Raw genomic sequence first — 12081 nt, 5'->3', positions numbered from 1 at the left:
ACAACCGATAACTTAAAATATTATTATGCTGCACATATGTTTTGAGTGTACCTACTCTGAAAATACTGTCCACAGAAAAATCTCTACTTTAGAAGGCAATTCTATTTATCCAGTAACATTTATTTTAATAATTCTGTATTAAAAATTTTTATAACATTTCAACTTAAATTGAAAGAAACTGAAATTCACGTTCAAATTCTAAAAAATAGCTCATGTTTCATAACTGTTTTCCTAAGTAATACATCTTGTTTCTTATTTACTGAGAACATCATTAATTTAAACCAAAATATAATCCAATAGGGAATATTTACAACTAAAGTTTTAAAAATTACCCTTCAAAATGATTTCCCCTCTGTTTTTTAAAATGAGGTACTTAAACTCTCTCTATAAATGTACTAGTATATTCTGATATATTGCTGTGGCACAAACAGCTAATTAAGCAACACATTAGAATGTTAGATAAGATATATTCTTCACAGAAGTCAACCTTAGTAAAATGATTTTCATGTAAATCAATTATAATTCACTACTCTAGGGCCAATTCTTTTATTTCTTATGTGGCAATATAAATGGTTTTATTATTTGAGGAGTTTGAAACAGATTTTTCCATTTTCTCTCTTGAAAGCTTCACTGTTCTCACCTTAGAAACCAATGCTTATCTTGTAAAATGAAAGATATTTGAAGACGCGAGAAATGTTTGCCCTGCATAGAAAGGCATTTTATGAGGACATAAGCATAAATCAAAAATCAATATATTCCACAGAGACCTTGAACTTCACAACTTAATAGGCTATATAATAATAGTTTGTGACCAAAATTGTGAGGGCAAAAGTTCTCACTTGTCCTTGAATTTCTAAACTGTTTTCTACATGGATGCCAAAGGGAGAAGCAGAGACTAAAAATTGTAATTTACGTAAACATCAAAAATATTCCTCTTAACTCTTTTTCATGCTATGTTTCATAAGTTCACCAAATGAGCAAATTAAAAATCCCCAAGCTTTAAACACCATAGAGGCAGGTCTGATCACAAGGCATTTGCCAGAATGATAATGGTATTACAAGCATTCTCAATCAATAAGTTTTCTTTCAGTAGTTAACAGAGAGGTAAGCAATAAATCTCTAACTTAATCCAACCAACATAGCGGCAGAATGCAAAAAGCTCTATGAACGGTAGATACTAAATTTTTTAAAAGCACTAAACCACAAACAAGCAGTTGCAAAAGCTCTTCATTCTGATAGTCTATACAAACAAGATTATAGGAGATAAAAAGGGTGTTGAAAAAGAAAAAAAATAAAGCCCCAGACATGCATTAAGCTAGTTTGACAGCTCCATTGTTCAACCAGTCCCATTGTCAGACCCAAAGATGTATTCAGTGCTACAATGTCTGCTAGCAAATAAACAAAAGACTACATTTTTCAAAGCAGGATGCCAATTCTATCATAATTCTCCCTCTGCTTCCCAAAAGGTCAGTGGTGCCTCCTTCCTGGTATGTGAGAGAACCCCCAACACAGAGGCAGGAAACAAATATTTGCTTTCAATACATGGGGACCCAGGACGCCATGCATGAAAGAGGTCTCCAAACGGGTACACATTTTGGCAAACAGGATAAAGTGATCCAAACCTGGTAACACAGGAGGACTATTTAGGTAGGCTAAGTCCAGATTAGAGCAGTATTTGGAACGCAAGTCTAATATGGAGTCTCCTCAGCTCCTTTTTCGGTGATTATTCCATGCAGAGTGCATAAAAATGAAAGAGGCTTAGACATTGCAAAGGAAAAGACGAACCAAGAGCCAGATTCAGAGCCCTTAAAATTATCCACTGGCCACTCACAAATAGCAGTGAGCAAATACATGATATGCTTTCAAAAGGCAACTAGTACAAATAGAACTCACGGCAGTCCTCCGCCTTTCTCTTGCTGGCTCTCTCTTTCTCCCAATCTCTGGGTCTCGATTTCATCTCCCTCTCTCTCTTTAGATTCTTTTTCCCCCCTTCTCTTCTAAGGTAAGGAAGCTACTTGATTCAGAGCATAATTATTGTCTCAGCTAGCTCTAGAAACTAGAAAAGCGTGCGTTAAAAACAAAGGACACAACAACATACCTTAAAAGCAGCTCTTCATTTCTCATAGTAACAGCGGATTTGGGACAGCGCATGCTTCTATACTGATAGTCTCAACAAAAGCCAGTTCAGAAGTACGCTCAAACATCAATGCCACAGTCGCTGCTTACTAACGCGCCCTCTCCTCCCTCTCTCTCTCTCTCTCTCTCTCTCTCTCTCTCCCTCTCTCTCTCTCTCTTCCCACTCTCTTCCCTAGTCAAATGCTGAATAGTAGAGCAAGGGGGCTCCTGCAGATTCACTAAGTAGAAATAATCCTCTCTGACAAGTTATGTTGTCTATGCATATTATTACACTAACACACTGTGCTGCCTATAGGGGTCTTGTCTGCATTCACTCAAGCCTGGCTGGTGTTAGTTCTCCTAATTACCATCTTTAAAAATTGGGGGGAAAAAAAACCCCAACAACCAAGGAACTCATTTACCTTTTTCTTATACACTTAATAGCAAAACCAATTTCCCAGTTGCCTTTTGCTATCAAAACTACAAGCAAGCATCGCAGATGAGTAACCACAGATTGGGATGGGTCAGTGTGCTAAAAAGGATTTTTGCCTCTCTTATCTGGGACACTGCATTCACAGTTGGATTCATCTGCTCCTCTTGTCTTGTCCTCAGGAAGAGTGACAAGGTCAAGACCCTTGGCCCCACCCTGAGTCATAGATGCATAGGACAGAGATCGAGGATTTGGAAATATTTTAACTCTTTGCGCACCAGAGTTCTCATAAATCAGAGCGTCATTCACCTGGAGGAGGGTATCTAAAGGAGGCAGGCAATGCAAAGATTGTTTGGTGGCACTGGAGTCCTCATCAACACAGGAGCATCATCTGCAAAAGACCAATGAGTTGCTCTTTTCTAAAATAAGAAAAATCTGCTTTCCTACCAGGCTTCGCATGTACAGTTAACCAGGGAAATATACATTGTACTTCTGTTTATTGGAATTAGAAAAATTCTATGCAGTTTAGCCAAGTAAAATAACAAGTTAAACACACACACACACACACACACACACACACACAGAGGAAAGAAGAGATGCTAAGGACTGAGCAATCCGTCATCAGAAGTGCAAGCTAAGGCACTATTCCAGGAGGTGTGTGCTGACCTGAAGCCAAGAATGCGCTCAGCTTGGATAGAACAACATAGAACAGCCTCAAACAGACGTGGGTCACTGAATCCTGGTCCCGCTCCCATTCTCCATCAGTACCAACATGCACCTCAGTATAACCTGGACTCAAAGCATTACTGGGGATAATAATAGAGGAGGAAAGTAATGGTGGACTCTGTTCCCCACCTATTTGAAGATCTGGAACACACTCCAATTTCTTGCTAGGTCTCTGACCTCTGAACTTGGTCTTGATCCACAGCTAGAAAAATGAGCATGTTCTCTGGGCAGGGGGAGACGAAGGTTTTTAAATCTCCACTGCACAGAAATCTTGCATGATGTATCAGCTGGACTATGGCAAATAAGCGAAGGATAGCACTCACCGTCCCTATTTCTAGAGGGCAACAAGAAGGCGTGATGAGTCACTTGACAAAAATCAGATCATGAAATGAGAGCCTTGTCCCTAAAACAACCCCATTTTTTTTTTTTTACATATTCTTGCTTCATTCTAACATATGAAAGTTACAGTGAATATATAAAAATGAACAACCTTGCCAGCGAATGATATCATATAAAATCTAAGATGTTCTTTTGAAGTAAGAAAAGCATCATGTAAATGAGCTTGGAACCAGAGAGATCTTAAGGAGAAAGAGTTTGAGCCCATTCGCCTTGTGACTTGTGCTCGGTGCTGGGGCAGAAGTCACTTAACCTCTCTGGGGCTCTCTTTACTCCAGTGGTTAAATGGGGGCAACAAATGCTAATTTATTTTAAAGCATATGAAGAGCTTGTAGTGAAACTGGGTGTGTTTAGTCAGTGCAAATATTATTAAAAGTGGGATAACTGGACTGATACCAGCCACTGGTTTTGTCCGTTAGAGAAAAGTAAAAATACGCTGCTCGGACACAAAGCCCTTTTTGCATATTTCCGTACAGTTTCTAATGGGGGCTAAACTATGAGGCAAGCACTAACGTACAACAATAATGCAGTTGCTTATCCAAAGGTAAATTCTTAACATTGGAAGCCCATGTTGTAGTATATGGGGCTGTTCCTACAGTGAAATAAATTGTGGATCCATGGTAGTAAGGACTGGAACTGAACCAAACCATTAAATATTTTATACTCTCTCCACTTCCTTTTTAGTCTACGGATGTAAATAATGAGAACGCTATTGAGGTAGAGTTTAGTACCTGTCTAAACGCCACTAAGATGACAGATTGAGGGCTTTACATCCACCATGTGCTAAACCTGGGTTATAAAGATGAGTAAATAGGAAGAAAGGATGTGGTTTATAACATGTACATAGTGTATAGTAAGTCTTTGACCTCCCCAACTCCACATTGAATTAATCTTTGCACTTCTTAACGCACCCACTAGAATATTTTTCCCTTATCTGGTAATTAATACATATTTGTTAAATAAAGGAATGAATTTATGTTTAACCACTGGAAATGTGAGGAGAGGACTATTTTATTTTCAAAAAAATTTTAAATGCCATTTCTTTAACAAATACGTGAAAAAAAAATAACCTCGACGTTTCTTATTCTAATTCAGGCACTGGTCAGCATAGATGACTACACTGAGATATTCCTTTCATGCTATTGTGTTTTACATTTCAAGGCCTTTTCACATTTAGCAATTCATTTAATCCCCACGACAACATAGTGGGCAGGCAGCGCTGGTTCCTTAACCCCCTTAGCTGCAGAAATTCAAGTGTAGGAAGTGGCTGGAGTGACTTACCCAGAGAAGATGCAATAATGATGGAGCTTAGGCGCTCATTCTACCGACTGCTGGGCCTGCCCCTTTCTACGACACCACATGCAACCCAATGCCCCCACTGTGCACAGAGATCCACATACACACCCCAGCAAAGCATAGTTTTTAAGGAGTGCTTAGTGCAATGAATGTTACACTTCCCTAATGTGATAGTAATAACCTTAGGGGATAGTGATACGGTTTGGCTCTGTGTCCCCACCCAAATCTCATCTTGAATTGTAGCTCCCAAAATTCCCACGTGTTGTAGGAGGGACCTGGTGGGAGATAACTGAAATCACAGGGGCGGTTTCCCCAATACTGTTCTCGTGGTAGTGAATAAGTCTTATGAGATCTGTTGGTTTTATAAGGGATTTCCTCTTTCACTTGGCTCTCATTTCCTTTCTTGCCTGTTGCCATGTAAGATGTGACTTCTGCCTTCTGCCATGATTGTGAGGCCTGCCCAGCCACGTGGAACTATGAGTCCATTAAACCTCTTTTTCTTTATAAATTACCCAGTCTCAGGTATGTCTTTATCAGCAATGTGAAAACGGACTAATACAGATAGATAGTAAGTTAATGAAAAATTGCTTAAGTGGTTCTGACTTGGATACTAGTATCAAAGCAATTCCTTTCAAACTTTATTCCAAATGAAGGTCGAGTTGAGCCTAGACAGACTAACAACTTTTGGGGGCTAATTATTAATATTTTTTGAGATCATCTGCAGTAGGAGCCAATTTTTAACAATCCTGATTATTACTATATTTGGCTGGTAGGGATTTCTTTTTTTTCCAAAAAAAAAAAGCAGTAATTAACAAACAACAATAAGGAAATCTTAGATTGTTCTGATGCCCTCTATATCCAAAAAGATGTTTTTGCTGTATAAATTACATTTTTAGCTAATAATGCAAACTTGATGAAGAAAAAAACTAGAAAAGTACTGCAATGTGAGAATATTGGCAGTGAGCTAAGAATCAGCCAGCTTCTTGGCCTTTTCAGATTTGAGCTTTCTAAACAAATTTAAAAGGTGAAATTATAGGTGCATTTGTTTCTGTTACAGGTAATTTCCAGAAGAAAGAGCTAAATTTCCAAATACAACTTAATGATTCTTAAGTTTTTTTCTGCTTTCTGTGCCTTGTCTTTGCATTTTGGCATTTACATTGCAAAAGTAATAGAAAGTATCATTTCAATGGAAGTGTTAATACAAAATATGCCAGAGCCTGACAGAACAGATTCCCTCTTTGATAAGAATGGGACAGTACACAAATCTAGCCTGCCTCTCAAATCCTAAAAGAATAATCCAGGAATGTGGAGGCATCGAGGACATTAAATCTATTTAGCTGCTAGTTTCAGATACTGAGAACTGCCAAGTTTAATTAAGAAACATCCCATATTGCTCTGGAAGATGGAAAGAATACATAGAAAATTTGTTAAGTAAATATGAAGCAATGATCAAGGTCTAAAAGAAATGGATTTGCAGTGTAGCAAGTGTGTGATACATAGTAGGAGTTTGGTGAAGCTGATAAATACACGTGCAAATGGATGAACGTTCTTCTATTCTGCTGATGTCACACTGAAGACACAAAGCTCCTCTGACCCCAATTTATCAACTTCAGAAGAAGGGTCTTTCTCTTTGGGTGCAATAGAGGCAAAGCAGTGACGTCTGCAAATAGTGGGGGAGCCCAGGGCAGCACTGGGGACGGAAGCCGGAGACTAATGAAATATGGTGCAATCCTTCTTCCAGACCCCAGTTCCACGCTCTGCCTTGTGGGGGAAAATACTTCCAAAGTGTAAAAGACCCGAGTATCACAATTCACTACCTGAAACATAATACTGACAGTGGGTTTAAAGTAAGACCCCAGTAGCATTGCTAAAGAAAGGGTTTGACAGTATCTGGAGAACTTGTTCACATGAGTTGCTTTCACTTGAGCAACTCAAAAATGACCTGTCAGTCACACTGTGGAAGCAGGAGGTGGCCATCCCAGTGACAAATCCAAGGGCCCTAAATTCCAAATGGAGATTGCTTTCAGAAAGACTGTTCACTCATTTTCAAATGGAGCTGTTTACCAGGAGGAGCAGGGCGCAGGAATGATTAATGAGCAAAACTAATTGTAAAGCCCCTTATCATGATAAAGTGTCACATTTATCAATACGTATGTATGAATAATAAACCATAAAGTACTTGGAACTCCAAGAAGCCACTTGAAAATAGGTACTAGATAAATTTAAGAAGTATTGTTCTAAAGAGTAATCATGACTCTCTGCTGTAAATGAAAGCAGACACCAAGAACCGGCTTCAGAGGACTATGTCTGTGTAGGTAAACAAAGGCCCGTTGAAGACAAGAAGAAGAAAGGAAAGGATTTCCCATTAAAATAAACTATCATGGATAATGTAGTTGATTAAACAAACAAACAAACAAACCATCAAAAACTAGCTTTGGTTTGTGAAATCTTACAACTTAGCAGACAACATGTTCACAATGGAGAGATCAGTTTTGGCCTAATGTTTTGCCAAGCACCACTTTCAGGCAGGTGGGAAATCTTAAGAAGGCTACAGGTGAATATTCATAAGTTAGGCATGTAATATTTATGTGGAAAATGGACCAAGTTTATTCTTCCTATTTTTAGAGGAGGCAAAGGCACAAGCAACTCCCTTTCTTCCTGTTCAAAGTGCCAGGTCAGAGAAACTACGTTACTCGACCATTATCCGGGCATCCAAATGTGAATATGACCTTTGGTGCACTTGGGGTGTGAATATGACCTTTGGTGCACTTGGGGATCTTCCTTTCCTAGTGGTCTTGATTCTAGGGAATCCTAAGAAGTAAACTGCACAAGCTTAATAAAGACCACAGTGGCGTGGATCAGCCTTCCTTCCTGGAAGGTGAGAGCAATATGGCGATTCATATGATCACGTGACGGAAATGCGAGAGAAACCCAGATGGTGTAGGAAAGATGAGTTTGAAACTATCATAACACATCTACAGCTCTTTTTAATTTTTTATACTTTTTCAGAGATGGTGTCTTGCTCTGTTGCCCAGGCTGGAGTGCAGTGACACAATCATAGCTCACTGCAGCCTTGAACTCCTGGGATCAAGTGTTCCTCCTACCTCAGCCTCCCAAGTAGGTAGGACTACAAGTGCATGCTTCCACGCTCATCGCATAGCTCTCATATAATACTCAGGTGCTTTCAATGTTACCTTTCTATATCACCCTCTGAAACTAAGCTATTTACTTATTAACTTGTTTGTTATCTGTTTCCTCCATGTGAACCTAAGTTCCATGAAAACAGGGAGTTTCTCCATTTTATCCCCACTTTAGAACAACGTGTGGTATGTGGTAGACACTTAGGAAACATTTGTTTGGAGGATGGATGTCTTCATGAAGCATTCTTCCTGTGCTTTACCTAGTCTCAGTGGCTTGCAGCTGTATCGCACAATTTGTGAAATACCATGCTCAACGAGGAGGAGTTGTTAAGTTATTCAGCTAGAACAGGGAGAGACAAAAAGATTAGGAAGGGCCTGTTCCTGACTTTAAGGATTGGATACATTCCCTGAGATGGAATGATAAACTTGATGTTTTCATAATTGTTTGTGAATTTTAAAGCACCATTTATGTGGGTACATTGAAAATAAAATGATAAAACTGTATATTACCGTCATTACTTTCCATAAATGCTAAAGTTTGGGAGTTCGTAAACTGCAGGCAGGTAAAACAGGGCATTGAAGATGAGATGGGAAGACAAGACATTCAGAATTAGCGGCAATGGGAGCAGGAGGGTGATTTTTTGTGGTGGCATGGCAAAAGCAAGTATCCTACAGGCCAGGAACAAGAATCAGAAGTCAGTGTAATTTTTGCTTCATTCATTTTTAGGAGTAGGTCCACTTTTTGTATTTAATACTTCAGTTGACTGTGCCAAAGCCCCAAGAGCTGGTGTCACCTCATTTCTTCCTGGGTCAGCCTGCACTCTGCTGACCTCCCACCTCACTGAGATCCCCCAGAGATCAACAGCAAGTTACTCTTAGGAGTTCTATCCTCTGCCTGCTATTAAAAACAAATCACTAGAAGCTATTAAAGGCCTCACACATTTCCTTAAATCAGTTCCTAATGAGATATAGCCTCACTTTAAAGTGCATTAAATTTTATTTTACATTGCAGTGGTAGAAAGTAAGCATTACTTTTACTTTCCTATTCCTTGTAAATATGGCAAATACTCTAAGCACATAACTAAGTTATGATCTCCAAAAGAAAGTCCCTGGCAGGCTTCTAGAGGCCAAAGCGGTAGTGGAGACAAGGCAGAGAGTAGCCTAGGGCTGAGTGAGGAAGGATATTGCATTTCACACTAAAGACTCTGCCAGTAGGAAGCCATGAAAGGTTTGAGGCTCTAGAAAGATAACTCAGCATTGTATTAGCCTGTTCTCACACTGCTAATGAAGACACACCTGAGACAGTGTAACTTATACAGGAAAGAGGCTTAATTGACTCACAGTTTCACATGGCTGAGGAGGCCTCACAATCATGGTGGAAGCTGAATAGGAGCAAAGTCACATCTTACATGGTGGCAGGCAAGAGAGCGTGTGCAGAGGAACTCCCCTTTATAAAACCATCAGATCTCATGAGACTTACTCTCTATCCCAAGAACAGCATGAGAAAATCCAGCCTCCATGATTCAATTACCTCCCACCAGGTCTCTCCCATGACACGTGGGGATTATTACAATTCAAGGTGAGATTTGGGTGGGGATACAGAGCCAAACCATATCAAGCATGAAGCATGGACTCAGAACTTGGAAGAGTCTCGAGACAGGAAGGAAGGGCAGTGGGAAGACCATCCTACAAGTGAGAGACTATGAGGCCTGTGAGGGAGGTTCTTCTCTTCATCAACCACTGCCTACTTGTCCAGCTTGTGCAAGATGCATATAATATTTATGTGGAAAAGGGACCAAGTTTAGGTCTAGGAAAGATGAGTTTAAAACTCTCATAACACATCCATAGCTCTTTCTAATTGTTTATACTTTTTCAGAGATGGTGTCTTGCTCTGTTGCTCAGGCTATAGTGCAGTGGCACAAAGGCTTGCATCACTTAGCTATCAGAGCTATCCCGTAAATCTGCATTATCACCCACATGACACAAATGAGGAAACGCAAGGGCCTGGGATGATTAAAAACGGCCCAAGCTGACACATGCAGTACGTGGAAGGGATGGGCATCACTATTCCATGTTGCCAGGCAGCAGCTGTAGAGAGAGGAGAGGGGCCAAAGCATATTTTAGCAGTAGAATCACAATGTGAATAACTGAGTGGGTGGAATGAAGAAAACCAAGGAGTTGAAGATAATTCTGATGTTTCCAACATGGACAATTTGGCAAATGATGATACCGTTGACCAAGAAGGCAACCAAAAAAGGTAAAACAGGGTCATTGGGGAAGATAAGTTACTCTGCTGAGAATAAGCTGAGCTTGAGAATCCTGTGGGCAGCACCTCCCAGGGGAGGAGGAAGTTAGATATACTGCAGTGGAAGAGACCAGCCCAGAAAAAAGTCGAGGGCAACAAAAAAAAAAATGGGATCTGGAGGAGGACCAGAACCGCGGGGCAAATCCAAACTTGATGGCGGGGACAAAGGAGGATGTTCCAGCAAAAGAGAACACCAAATGCATTACAAAAGGGTTGAAACCTAGTTGGAGTGAGAAAATATATACATACAAAGTTATGAGTTACCTTGCCATTGATGAGATCACGAATTATTTATTTGGATGCTGAATGAAAAAACAAGGCAGTACAAATAAGAGGCAGGAACATGCAGGAAGTTTCAGAAACCAATTGGGAACTGGGGCAGTAACCCACGAAGGCAGCCTAGCATGTGCCTGCACATGCCAGGAGAAAGGAGGCGGGGACAGAGGAAGACCCTAGAGGTCAGATAAAATCCTTGCCTTCACCGACTCTAACCAAACCTTATGATTCTGAGATAGAATCATAAGTGCTCTGCTATTCATCACCATCTCCTCTAATGTATAACAAAAAAATAACAGGGCTGGGGGCTGGGGTGGGGGCACTGCACCCAGCTTTCTGAACAGACAAGCAAAGGTGCAGAACAAGCTCTTATGCTTCCAGTATGCCAGTTGGGTCCAATATTTCCAGAAAAGCAACAGCACAAGTTGATTTTGAAGATGTCTTTGAATTTGGCCAGATAAGGACTTCAAAAAAATTATAAAAAATTAGAAACTCTAGATTTGCATAAAATGTCCTGGGCCAATTGTTTTATACTTTAAACTTTTTTAGTAAAAAATATTATATACTTACAGGAAAGTTCATGTAAGTGTTTAGCTCATGGAATATTCACAGACTGAACATACCCATGCAGTCAGCACCCAGATCAAAAGAGTCTTATGTTCATTTTTAATTCCAGAACCAATGCATAATTTGATGAACATAAATATATAGAAACTAGAATGCCCATGAGTTTACATTGTCAGAGAGACAATGAGAATCTGTTGAACAACACTGTCTCTAGAACCACTTACTTCCTCCCATCTCTACTATGTTAGTTGAGGCCATCAGACCTCTTAAGGAATCTCCCCGTCCCTAGTCTCTCTGGCTCTGATCCATGCTACACATTTCAGCCAGAGTTACTTAATACTGAAATATGCTCATAGCTGTCTCCTGTTTACAACACTTTGAAGGTGTCCCCTGCCCTAAGATGAAGTCCAAGCCATGTAGTAATGCCAATGAGATCCACCTATGTCTCCAACTCATCTCTCAGGTATTCTCACCTGGCACACCTGAACTTCTTCCAGTTCCTCCAATACACGATTTCTCTTGTGTCTGTGCTTTCGTTTGTGCTGTTTTCTACCAATGCAAAACTCTCCAGTGATCCCCACCCCGTGACTGGGTTTATTTCTGTGTATCCTTCAGGGCTGAGCTTAAATATCAAGCACCAAGCATAAAAATAGGTGCTCAAAAATACTGGCTGGCTGAATATATGATTAATTCAATGACATCATCTCAGGAGAAAAGGAGATACAAAGATGTCATAATATGGTCCCAGTTTCAAAAAATAAAAATAAAAAAAGTGATGAGCTACATGAGCCACACATTTCTTTTTCTGAAGGACTACAATGTTAGTTATC

General features: G+C 39.9%; 1 protein-coding gene across 9 annotated transcripts in view; it reads right to left on the bottom strand.

The window, feature by feature from the left end:
* The window catches only part of CELF2 (CUGBP Elav-like family member 2), a 541707-nt gene that overhangs the window by 328343 nt on the left and 201283 nt on the right, over positions 1-12081 (bottom strand). For 3 of the 9 annotated variants that reach the window (XM_054521683.2, XM_024253112.3, XM_054521684.2), the window contains exon 1: positions 2099-2278. The exons of 4 other annotated variants lie outside the window; for them this stretch is intronic. In XM_054521683.2, coding sequence (XP_054377658.1) covers positions 2099-2151 — 53 coding nt within the window. In that variant the 5' untranslated portion in view covers positions 2152-2278. 9 annotated transcript variants of the gene reach the window in all.

The sequence above is a fragment of the Pongo abelii genome, chromosome 8 (assembly GCF_028885655.2).
Source record: "Pongo abelii isolate AG06213 chromosome 8, NHGRI_mPonAbe1-v2.0_pri, whole genome shotgun sequence".
NCBI classification, from domain to species: domain Eukaryota; kingdom Metazoa; phylum Chordata; class Mammalia; order Primates; family Hominidae; genus Pongo; species Pongo abelii.
This window is presented reverse-complemented; position numbering and strand designations above follow the sequence as displayed.